Source organism: Trachymyrmex cornetzi, unplaced genomic scaffold (genome assembly GCF_001594075.2).
Source record: "Trachymyrmex cornetzi isolate Tcor2-1 unplaced genomic scaffold, Tcor1.1 scaffold248, whole genome shotgun sequence".
NCBI lineage: Eukaryota > Metazoa > Arthropoda > Insecta > Hymenoptera > Formicidae > Trachymyrmex > Trachymyrmex cornetzi.
Genome location: NW_017297144.1, coordinates 292,314 through 305,519, shown reverse-complemented (window position 1 = coordinate 305,519; position 13,206 = coordinate 292,314). Strand labels below are relative to the sequence as shown.

Sequence of the window (13,206 nt, the reverse complement as noted above, 5' to 3'; positions counted from 1 at the left end):
TATATATATATATGTATACTTGTTTAGAAATATGTATGAAAGTTTTTCTGTCTCTTAAGTCTACGATGCATTTTTTCTGAAGGATTGCTAGTAACCTTGAAGGAAAAAAGCATCGTGCGCTGCAAACTTTATTCATGCTCTAATATTATGTTTTTTCCAATTTGACAATTGATTATTGATCTTTCTGTTATTCTTGGATTACATCTGAATTTCAGTCGACAAGATTGTTACTACGGTAGGCATTATCTCCGAAAAGATGAATCTTGATCCTGCATCTACGCGAACAGGGTTTCATTGGCCACCATTTAATACCGTTCATCATTTACATTTACATGTTATTTCGCCAATAGAGAAAATGAGTGGCCTAAGAAAGTTGATGTTTCCCAATCCCAATAACTATTGGTTTGTGAGCGTAAGTATAAAAATTATAAAGCTTATTAGATAAATACTGTGAAAGATACATTTTTGTTATATGTATTGCTATTCTTTTGTGCAGCCGGACTATGTGAAATCTCGCTTAGAAAATAGTAAAAATAGAACATTATAGTTTTACTTTGTTACTTGCCTTCTTGGTATGAATTAGATATTAAAATTTTGTGCAATTTATCATGGAACGTTGGATGTGGTTGCGGGTAAAAATATTTATTATATATAGAATATAACAAAGATTATATGTTTATTGAGGGTTAAGAGAGATAATATTACAGTTTCGTATTACATTAAATCGTATATATCTTATATGTAACTAATATACATGTATCTTGCATAATGTATATATATTTTATTGTTGCATTTAATTGTTTAATCTTAATATATGTGTATATATCTTATTATACTTAAAAATACATAAACAGTATTATATAGATTTTTATAAAACGAATTATAGATACAAATTAAATTTTTAAAAGCGTTTAATCATGTTTTTCCTCAACTTCTTTTTCTTCAGTAATCGTTAATTGTTTCTCCAATAATTACCTTCTGGATAAGCATACTCTTTGATGCTCTTTTCCTTAAGTTTAGTCGAGTATCCAGGACTCATAGGTGGCATGTAACATGCGTTTTTAATTTGAACAGGATTCTCAAAGTGTTCGTGCTGTTGATCCACAAATTCAATCATTCGATTTTCAGTGGTCTGACTTAAGCAAATATAGTCCCACATTTGGAGATGCTGAACCATCTCGCACAAACCTATTCCACCAGCATGCGGACAAACTGGTGCTGTAAATAAAAATTTTCATCTTACATTCTGTTTCCCTTTAACGAGTAGAAATCAATTATAGATTCGTTAAGAATCAGTTCCTTGAAATGTTGAAGAAATAAAGATTGAAATCTGAAACTTATCTACTCTCTAATCTTAACCAAGTCTAAAGATTTAATTTATTGGTTATAATAGACTTACTTTTAGTTATGTGTGCCATCAAATAAACAGCCAGGATCTCGTTAATCCCACCAATCCTTGCCGAATCAACCTGACAATAACTAATCGCGTGGTATCTCAGAAACTGCTTGAACATAACGCGATTTGCACACATCTCGCCAGTAGCCACTCCAATACCATATGGCTTTAACTTGTTCAGTATCTCAGCGTGTCCATTGACATCGTCGGGAGACGTTGGTTCCTCTATCCAAGTGGGTTTAAATTTCGCCAGCTTCTCCATCCACTCGATCGCTTCTTTCACGTCCCACACCTGATTCGCGTCCAGCATCAATCTGTTTCCGTAGCCGATCGCTTTGCGTATCACTTCGCATCTTCTAATATCATCTTGCAAATTATTGCCTACTTTAATCTTAAATGCTGTATAACCAAGGTCGAGAAATTTTTTACAAAGATCCTCAAGCTGCTGATCACTATAGCCTAGCCATCCGACCTGAGTGGTGTATGCGGGATATCCATTCTCCAGCAATTTCTTTTCTTGCTTCTGCCTATGTTCCATTTTCTCCTCGAGTATTATTCTCGCGTTATGCTCATCCACTATGTCTCGACTGTATAAAAATATACGAGTATACATAGAATTTATCATGAGGGTAAATGTCACTCTATACTTTGGTTTACAAAAAATTTCGGCTTACGTGTATCTGAAATCTATGACAGATAAGAGCTGCTTGGGTGTCATGTCAGAAAGAAGCTTCCAGACAGGTTTTTTCTCGATACGGGCCCATAAATCCCACAGTGCATTTATAATAGCCGCTGTAGCTAGATGTATCACACCTTTCTCCGGGCCGATCTAAAATATCTCGATTACATGATAATCTTCATATTTTAATTACTGTGTCTTTATTATTCATTACTCATTACCCATCTCAATTGCGAGTCGCTCGTTAAACGTCTCCAAAATTTCGCAAAATCATTGTAAATCCATTCTAATCTTCGAATTTGCATTACAATCTTGGCTAGAGCCTTACATGCTTGCATAACTGTCGAAATTATTGTTTAAGTAAAAGCGTATGTATTCAAAATATTATTAATGTACATATATTATATATATCTCAATATATATTGTAATACCGATTTCAGTTCCTCTTCCCAAGGTGAACGTAAGACCATATCCTTCATGCTTGGTACTTGTTTTAATCGTTACGTACACGCAAGAATAATCAGGATCAGTATGCTGTTGTTATAAATAAAGACTGACAGTATTAAATATAATATAATTGAAATTAAATATAATTTGACAATAAATAAAGATCGAAAATTAGTAATTAATTTAACGTGCAATCTAAAGCATCATTCTAAGTAAATGATTATTAATATATTACTTATTATTATTAATTTTGCTGTTTACTATTAATGAAAATTAATATTTATTTTATTAATTTACGCGTAATAACGATTATTTACTATTAGCGTAAATTAATTTATGCGTGAGTAATGCTTAGCGTATTAATATGGATATTCTCTTGCTGATTTATCAGAATAATGAACTAACAGCGAACATATCAAATTTTTTAATAATAAGTACCATTGCGTCACTTCCATCTCGATTTAACGATGTCGGAAATCTTATATCCTGTACATCGATAGCGATGATTTTGCCTTCTACCATTTTTCTAAATGTACCGAGTACTTTTAAAACGACAGTACGACGACACGAAACTGACTGAACAATATTCGAAGTGTTACGTCCTAAATATAAACATATCGCTTGTCTCTTATCATCTTACGTAAATATTTGTGTCGTAAGTTAAATCGCGCGATATCACATATCAATATCTGAAGACGATAATTAAAAAAGTTATTTTCGTGGAAAGATCTAGCTTACACTTTGTTGCACTTGTTGCAAATAATTACATGCAGAGAGAGATAATTAATTGGACGTACAATATTTAAACGTTAACGTGTAATATAATTCTTTTGAGAGTTCCACGAATATTTTCATCTGGCGCGAAAATAGGCGCGAGAGAAAGAGAGATTTGCAGGTTATTTCTGTGTCTTATTGACACATCGTTAAATATCAACATTTCGTGAACATTGTAGGCATTATAATTATTAGCATTTAAATTTAACAATAGACATCCCAAGCAGAACATAAGTCATCATAACGTCAAAATGACTTCAAAAGATTACTAAAAGTTAATCAATTATTATGATTCATTTAATATCATTTAAACTATAATATTTAGATCAAGCAGAAAACAAATTAACGAGTTTATGACGAGTTAATAACTAGAAAATGTTAGTAAAAAAACGTCAAAAAATTATTGAAATTATAAATTCCAGAATGTTATATAACTTTTCTTTATCACATTCCGTAACTAGTACATATATACGCCGATTCATTTTTATAGTTGTGATCAAGGCTGTTGCGATTGCACGTTTATATTGCTCAAAGCATTTGAGAAGAAAAATATTCGCCCGTTTCTACCAATATAGATTAACGTTAATCTCAGTTTATCTATACTTTTCATCTTTTTTTAATTCTCAAAACTAGAAAAAGATAAAGAATTGATTGAAATTAAAATTAAACTACATTGATAGAAACGAGCATTAGTGTAGAATTTTGTCCTATATATTTTGACATTAAAAGAAAATCTAAAAATGGCTTATTTTTTACATAATTACAACTTAACGGTCGGTAAAACTAAAACAATTTACAAGTGAAATTATGATTCAATATTTGTTTAAACGTTCGCGAAAACTTTTTTTTTCACTAGCTGATTGACGTGCAATGTGAGAAATGATAGTTAGAAATTGTTCCCGGTATACTTACGTAATTTTCAAACCGCACATAATATGCGATAATATCTGTGGATATATGACCGTTGATTAGTCAGAAATCATTGTTAATACCTGTTTCTTTTGTTAACGGTTTGATGCCCAACACGAAGGAGGGTATCGCCATCAATCTCACTATCATATATTTCATTTCACAATGTACAAGTTTAAATTAAGATCTTGAATAAATGAGTACTGTGTAAGAAAAAATAAAAATCTATTTCGTACAATTGTACGATAAATAATTAACGATGAATTCAATGCGAGAAATTATTTATCGCATAAATTAAAATCAATGCAAACGTGCACATCCCGCAAAAGGAATGTGACGCTGAGCAGAAAAAGATATTGTCTTGATCAATCTCGACAATTTGATGTATTATTTAATTTATATATAAAGCATTTTGAACAATTTTAATAACAAAATAATTTTTAATGAGCATGTAAAGGAATGCTTAAAGTAAAATATAGCTTTAGAAAGTTCTATTATCTTCTTTCGTGAGAAAGATATCTTAATTTTTATTTTATTTCAATGTTAGCACATCATAAATTTAACTCATAATATAATAATTTAAATTTGGAGACACGATATAGTGTCTCGGCGCTAAGTCAAGCGCAGCGACATAATCGTATACTCTATTATTATTATTATATACATTATAATCATATTATCATTAAACCTAAATAAAATACAAAATTGTTAATAATATTAATATCTATTTAAATGTATTACGAGTAAAGGACGCAACATGTATCAAGGTCAAAATTATTGGAGTGGAGTCCCCCTAATCTAAGCTTTTACCGGAAAAACTTTAAATAATAATTAACTGTGACAAATTTACAAGCACACACAAACACGCATACATACACACGTACACAAAAAGAAATTTTTATTTATAAAGAAAGAAAGATGATGAAGAAATTCTCTCGCTAAAAAGATGTCTCTTGATATTTATTGAATTAAATTGTGATTAAGTTTCATCTCAATTATTATATTTCTTGATAAATAGCTTTCTGGAAGAAAATACTCTTGATTGAAATTTTTTTCTCGACCGATAATGAATTTTCTCTATAATCATTATCATGATGCTTATAATAAAACCTCCGCAGAGAATTGCCAAAATTGGGACGATGTTAAACAAATAAACTGGTTTGTAAATCTTGTTTTCAACCGACTGTGGCGAGTATGTTTCCCTCAGACGCATTATCATACCATTGTCCAAAAATTTCTGCAAACTAGTATACGCGATATTTTTATAACCTTAAGGAAAGATTATAAATACAAAAAGAAAGTTTTTCGCGATATATATATACCCACTGATAATTTATCACGCCTGTGTATGGATTATTCTTGGAGAGGACCATTGCTAAATTGTCTATCCTCTCGGTAGTAATACTCGACAACTTACAGGGTATCTCCTTTTCTACGCTTTTCTTTCGAGCACTCAGCACCATAAAGGCAACATTTTTCTCACTGCATACCTGAACAAGCAGCAGATAATTGATTCAATACAAAATTTTTCAAGCACGAATACGCTTAAGTAATCATATTAATTAGAAGAAGAAAGTAATTTTGTAGAAATAAAAGATAATAAATATAAAAATATATTATTAAAATTGATTCGTATTACATTCGTCTTGATGTCTCACGAAAAAATATGGATTATCGATCGTACTTGCATGAAGCCTTCCTCTAGATTTCTCGGCAATTCCGATTCGTCCTTCATTAGTTTCATCAGCTTTACATAGAAAAGCTTTGCTTCGTGCTGTGCCTGAAACTGTGACGAAAACGTCTTGTAACGCATTAATTATTTATTGCTCCATATATCAACATAATGAAACCACGGTAGATATTATGTGACCGTACCCAAGCCCGCAGAATTTGAGCAGTCTGCTACATGATTTCTAATGCTAGAAAGGCAACAAATTTCAAACAAAAACTGCTCCGTAAACAAAATGCAAAATGTTAGCAGAATATCGCATTCTGATTCCGTTCTGACGGTAGCACATGAGATAACATTCTATGTCAACAGATTTGCAGTAGAAACCAAACAGAATCTGTTGATTCTGATGGCAGGTTGGCAGCAGAAACCAAGCAGAAACTGCGCCACACAATCTGATCTGATTGACAGCGGATTGACGGTAAAAATCGGGCAGATCTTGCTGTTTTGTAGGTATTAAAATTGTAACGTTATTACTTCAAAAAATTTCTTAAAATGACGTTTTTGTTACATTTTTTCTATTTTGAAGAAATAATTTTAAATAATTTTATTAATAAATTAAATATATTTTACATATTATTAAAGCTTAAATATACAAATAAATACATATATAACATATTCTATTACATATTATGCTATTTATAACAGAACAGAATCTGCTCGATATCAATTAGCAATTTGCCGTCAAATTCTCTTACCAGATTCCGAGATTTTGCTTGGTTTCTGCCAATCTGCTGACATAGAATGTTCAACAGATACTATTGTTATAAGAACAGGAGCAGAATGCGACATAAATTGAGGTCAATCTGCTAACATCTTCTGATCAAATCTGTTATCAATCTATCAACATTTTGCCAACATTTTGACATCTAGGTAATTTCATATTACCGAATGCAATAGTCTGACATAATTTCAATCGCTCAAAACGTGTACGAGCTAAAAGTAAATGTCGAATCGCAATTCTTTGATCACTGAGTGAACTTACGGTAATTACTTCATAGTCAGCAGTACCACGTATCATGATTAATTTATAGGTACCATCGTCGATAAATTCTTCTAGCGTTTGAAAAGGCAGAACGCGAGTACACACCGTCAGGAAGCAAATTAACGCCGCTGAATAGTGAGCCATTATCAGCATCGCCGTCAAAAATATCGTAATATATGCGACGCGCAGCGATAAATTTTTCGGAAACTCTAGAGGAAAAAGTTTAATTAAAGCTCCAATCGACTTTTTAAAAAGGAGGAAATAAAGTCCAATATCAAATTTAACTTTTAACTTGATTAAAATTTAATTTATCTTGTCCTCTTTCAGGAAAACGAAATTATATATTTTATGAATATTTTATATAATTAAATATTTAATTTAATTACTTTGTATGTTGTAAATTTTATATTAATACCTATAAGCGCCTGCTGACAAAAGATGCCCCAAATGCAGATGAAATTCTCAGAGATCAGATCCATGGCGCTCCGTGATTGATGACGGTACGATTTCATAAAGAATAAGAGTAGCGGCACGGTCGCTATCAGTATGATAATTGTAGCCCACGTACGCGAATTGAAAGTCTGTTGTGATTGTACAAGTTTAAAAAAATTAGTTATTTTTAAATAACTAATTCAAATCAAATTCGATTTAAAAAGTTGTTTCGACACATTGATAAAAATTGACAAAATCGTACCGAGATATTTTATGTTATAGGTACTTCTCATCTTATACTAATTTGCACGCAAGTTAGTATTGGAAATTGTAGCTTGATATTTAAGATAGCAAGATAAAATATTACTTTATATTATATGTGTAACCTTTTGCCAAGAACAAATTAATTTATTCATCTTTTTTACAACATGGTAAAAGTTATATAAAGATGTGCGAACTATTCGAAAATTTCAAATTTGTGACCGATATATATATTCACATAATCGATTCTGATTTTAAAACTATCTCAAGTTATGTCTTTATAAGATGCTAATACTCGATCTCTTATTAATTTAAGATAACATCTTAAGACTGAACTTAAGACAGTCTCATATATGTATAAGAATCAACCATGAATATCGGCCTAAGATGTCAAGTATAAAAATCAAATACATATATTAAAAATCTTATCTTACATTTACATACATATGCATATACATACACTATAGATGATGACCAATGAAATTGTATTATAAATATTCTGGTGAATATTTGCTTATTTTTGTAATTTTTACCTCATTTTAATTAACTCCCAAATTCGATTCAAGCTACATTCCACTTAACGCTCGCAACGCTCACAAGCATCGTTTGTAAGTATATACCACGATATGCTTAAGCAACTTTTTATCTATTATTTTCGAAGCGACGATAACGAGCTAAATACATAATTTGAACGTTAATCAATCGTATTACCTGAAAATAGCCAATCCATTTGACGCCACATATTCCCGGTTCCTTGATATACAGATTGATTCTAGATACGATTAAGGGCATCGTGAAATCGACATAACGCTTTCGAAGACTCGTCAATGACATGTCGGCGACAGCGAAATCCGCGCGACCCGATACAATCTTGCCCATCACTCCGGACCAGATGAGAGTTTGCCGATTCTGTACACCGTGTTCGTTTATCTGAGAGACAATCTTCACGGTGAAGTTAAGAGAACTCGTGAGCTCCTCCAACACTTTTCCGTAGATAGTAGCCACCTGATTCCCATCAATCGTCGAAGATAAACTCTGCATTTGTTTAATACTGATTAATTGAACGGAAAACGTTTCACAATTATTTCTATAAACGTAAGAATTGTAGAATTATATTAATATCGTTAATTAATATCGTCAAAATTTTTGTAATGATATTGGCTGATATTAACTATTTTTGGATGATTATTTTAGTTGATATTGTATAGACAAAACATCCTTAAGTATAACGACAAACGCAAGATATCTCTTTCTTTATCGCATATATTTCTTTTCTCCTTTACAGAGAATTAAATAAACGTAATGAATCTTTGTTATGTCAACCAAGCTGTGCTACTAAGATATTAATATACATACTCATATTATACATATAGAAAAAAGCACATTGAATTTTATGGAGCACCTTGGCCGCGACCGCTCGTAGGACAACTCCTTCCATGTCTTTCCTCCGTTCGTAGAGAGACAGATTCGTCAGAGGAATGAATCCTTTATCGTCTCTCCATTCCGCCAGGTCAAAGATTTTAACGCTATCGCCCTTGACGGAATACCATTCCCGCAAGATCGTCTCGTTTTTACACAATACTAACATCTGCGTGTCGAACGTTAGATTAAAGGGATTACCGATTGGTTCACGGCAGTGATGATAGGTGCTGTTGTCGGAGGTGTAGAGAAACAGAATGAACCACACCGGAAAAGATATGGGATAGGCCTTAACGGCATCCGCAAACTCCAGGTACGCCTCAAAGTCGGGTATAATGACAACGGTAATAGGCTGAGTTATTCGATGATAGTATTTAAGTGTTCTCCATAACTTTTTAAAGTGTACGTCCGCAGTCATTATGTAGCGTCGGCTCAGCAAGCGGGTGCTCGTATGTATCAAATGCGTGATTCGCAAATCTATAGCGAGAATTTTGCAAAATCAGCTCAACAAACTTAGATATTTAAAACACTCAAATTCTTAAAAGAAGAAAAAATCCTAATCGTTTAAACAAAGTAGAAATGCTTTGGTGATTTCGTCTTCCTCTATTACTTCTATCTGCAGACTGCACAATTTTATAAATTTATGCCATTTATAGGCATATAGATAGAAAAGATAATAAAAAAATATTTTAAAGCGGAGTCGTGCAAGAATAACTGCACTATTAATCGCGATGATCGATTATTGACCAAACATTTGTTCAGTTAAAATAACACGTTTACTGTCATGATGACTGACGCCATCAAAAGTTTCTCAAATGCTTATGAAAAAATAAATGCCTAATGTAAAATTTTAAATGATATAAATGGATAGATAACAATAAAAAATAAGAAAAAATATCCTATTCAACATAGTATCCATTAGGATCGTACTTAGTCTTACATATTTAATCATACGCGATATCTTTTTTATTATATATTTATAACAACAATAATAATTCTGTTGGGTATACAAAAATTCGCTAAGGCAACACGTGTTAACATTCATAAATAATGCTGTATTAACAGCATTCAAATGATCTAATTATAAATAATCTTGTTAATTCACACAGTGTCACATAGATAACACAACACACATGCAGTTATAATTCCAGACAGCACAAATATTTATAATAAATATTTATAAATATTTATTTCTATTTACTTTTTTGAAATATTATATAATATTTTATACACAAAAACTTAGTTTTCACTGATATAGGTTTAGCTTTATATGCCTTGGGCATAAATCCTTTTCGCTGAAAATGCTGTATCTCTCAAATAAGTGGAATATACAAGATATCAAGCTAAACAAAGAATATAAAAGCACTTGTATTTTGCTATACTCCATTTTTTACTGTCCCTCTACACTTACGTATCACCAAATAACCATTAAAAGCCTTTTGCAATTCCTACAGTGCACTCATTTTATGTGAGTTATGATATATGATTGCGCTACTTGTTACATTGACAAATCGATTCAACTGACAGTAATTTTATTAATACAAACAGTAAAAAACTGAAATCATAACAGTACTAATGTAACATAAAAGCATATAACAGAGTGGTTGCGTGCACATTACCCCACTTCTACTTTTTCTGACTCCTGTGACATAAATCCTCGCGCGGCGTAAATATTTATACATTTATATATTTAATAATTTATATATTAGGCGAAATATATTACCCTAAATATTGTGTTGCAGTCTGGGATATTAATGAAACATATAGTTATTTTATTAACACAAGAGCATGGCACATACACTGAATTAACAAGATTATCTTCAATTTATTTTCATTTAAACTATATAATGCTGTTAATTAGGAATGGGCAATACGCATATTGATACGCTAAAAATCGTTTGGAAATTGTCCTTCAAGTGAAAAAGGAAAGATTTTTTTAATAAAAAATCGGTTTAAATAGTCTCAAAAATAATTTTTAATCAATATTTTACAAAATTTCCGTTAGAAATTGTCTTTGAGGCTATTTCAAACCAATCTTTGTACAAAAAAATCATTCCTTTTTCACCTGAAAGATAATTTCCAAACATTTTTTAGTATCGATACGAGCCCATCCCTATATATTCTAGTAATAATAATACTATCGCTTTTGAAAGATACTTAAATATAAACTGACCCCCATAATCTCCATACATGTCTCCAGGATGGACAAAAATAACGGATGCCGCGGAGTAAAATTTTCGGACATCCAGTATCAAATCGACGAAGACGTCCGCGTTGAGACGAATCCCTGCTGAAATTCCGAGAGGAATGAAAAGTAGCATCGGCGAACAGAGCGGTAATCTCATTTTGTTGCCGTTGAAGAATCGGTTGAGAATTTACCACGCGATAGATCGGAAAGACTATAACTAAACGACTAAAATTTCCGCCAAGCAGAACAAACGTGTCTCTCTGCCAAGTAACGCGGGGAGTAAATGCAGGGACGTAGGTGTATATAAAATACTTGCAATGATATAGATTTGCGTCATGGAAAGAACATTTGTAGAAGTATAAAAAAATTTAGCTAGATACACATCTGTGAAACTAATATTGTTGTTTCTATTAAAATAATTAAGAAGCGCTCACAAACTTGTTAGAATGGTCGTAACTTTTTGCAGCATTGCTCATGCTTGAATTCCCATATAATTATTTTGGTAATCCAACAAAATTATTTTCAGATCTATATTTACTTAAAGTTTTAGATACTTCAACAAGATCATTCTCTTTCCGTGGATGATTTCACGATGTGGAACTAATTGCGATCAATCAATCGAGCATAATTTCTTTCAATCGCCCTCCTTTTTCATATCCTCTACATTAATAAGATGCAACGAATTATTTAATATGAATATCCTCTTAAGGATATTCATATTAAATAATTAATGCAATAAGAAGCAAAATCTGGAAATGTACACAGTTAATTAAGCGTGATGTAGCTTCTTTGGCTATTAATATCACGGTAAATAGAACGTCTTATTTTCGTCAAGTATATAATATTAAAAATATAGTTTAAGCAATGAACATGCTCGAAGATATCGAGGTAAATGCGAGTAATTTTTAGATTAGATTTGCACTAACAATGAATCATAACGATACAGAAGTAAATATGTAAATACAATGCGAGATTTTTACTACGCAAAAAGTCATTGACTTTTACATCCTTTATCAGTTGACGACAAATATTCAAAATATTGACATTCGTATCCGACCCTGGGTATATCCACACATACGGAAAGTGCACATTTCAATTTATAATGCGGCATTAGATGTATATACACCACGAGATAGTATGAACTGATTGATATTAATATTAGAAAATTTCAAAATGAACATTTCAAACAACAATATTTATAAAATATTTACAAAATATAAAAGAAATATTTATATACTTATAAAATTAACGAACGATCGTGTAAATGAAAATATAAATATGATAGAGAACGATCAAAGATTTTAAATGTTTCAAATAATACAATATATGTATATTCTTTGTTGAATCGAATTATTTAAGATATGATATTTATATTTATATTTTTATCATAAATATTATTATATAAAATATTATATAAAATATTTAGTCTGTATTTTAATAATATTTCGAATAAATTTAAGTTTATATAAAATATATATGTGTAGAGGCGCTGACGGAAAAATTAACGGAATCTATCAAGAATTAAAAGTTCTTCTTTTCCGTGAAGTGGAAAATCAAGAAATTCAAAATCAACAAATTACAACAAAGCAAGTAAGTAAAAGAAAAATGGTTCTATGAAACTGATAGATAATAGTTTATCTATCTTAATCCTCTTAAAAGCCTAAAAATCATTCCAGAATGATATCAACGTTGACCTGGAAAAGAAAAGAAAATAAAAGATTAATGTTACGAGCAAAGGGAAAATAAATGATGCTTACCTTCCCAGACAGCACAGAATATTCATGATAAATATTTATTAATATTCATTTTTTTTAATGTTATATAGATATTTTATATAAAGCTTTATTCGAAATATTATTAAAATATAGACTAAATATTTTATGCAATATTTATGATAAATATAAATAAATATTTCTAAGTATTTTTTATTTGGATTATAATGTCTCATTAAGTATTTTTATAGCATTTACTATAACTATTCTAATAA

At 30.9% G+C, this 13,206-nt stretch overlaps 3 protein-coding genes across 3 annotated transcripts in view; 1 reads left to right on the top strand and 2 right to left on the bottom strand.

Annotated features, from left to right (window-relative positions):
• Positions 1 to 627, top strand: part of LOC108761395 (histidine triad nucleotide-binding protein 3) — a 1,219-nt gene extending 592 nt beyond the window's left edge. The window contains exons 3-4 of the mRNA XM_018507895.1: positions 216 to 412; positions 497 to 627. Of these exons, the coding sequence (XP_018363397.1) occupies positions 216 to 412; positions 497 to 547 (248 nt within the window). The 3' untranslated portion in view covers positions 548 to 627. The remainder of the gene's footprint in view (positions 1 to 215; positions 413 to 496) is intronic.
• Positions 628 to 900: 273 nt separating this feature from the next.
• Positions 901 to 3,143, bottom strand: LOC108761369 (mitochondrial enolase superfamily member 1). The gene is made up of 6 exons (XM_018507857.1): positions 2,961 to 3,143; positions 2,507 to 2,609; positions 2,297 to 2,415; positions 2,071 to 2,225; positions 1,400 to 1,983; positions 901 to 1,218 (listed from the first exon to the last, which is right to left on the bottom strand). The coding sequence occupies exons 1-6, from the start codon at positions 3,042 to 3,044 to the stop codon at positions 953 to 955; spliced, it is 1,311 nt and encodes a 436-aa protein (XP_018363359.1). The 5' UTR covers positions 3,045 to 3,143; the 3' UTR covers positions 901 to 952.
• A 2,033-nt stretch (positions 3,144 to 5,176) lies between these two features.
• LOC108761316 (glutamate receptor 1) lies at positions 5,177 to 9,449 on the bottom strand. The gene is made up of 7 exons (XM_018507773.1): positions 9,015 to 9,449; positions 8,324 to 8,647; positions 7,335 to 7,500; positions 6,920 to 7,128; positions 5,890 to 5,991; positions 5,532 to 5,695; positions 5,177 to 5,449 (listed from the first exon to the last, which is right to left on the bottom strand). The coding sequence occupies exons 1-7, from the start codon at positions 9,447 to 9,449 to the stop codon at positions 5,197 to 5,199; spliced, it is 1,653 nt and encodes a 550-aa protein (XP_018363275.1). The 3' UTR covers positions 5,177 to 5,196.
• Between the last annotated feature and the right edge of the window lie 3,757 nt (positions 9,450 to 13,206).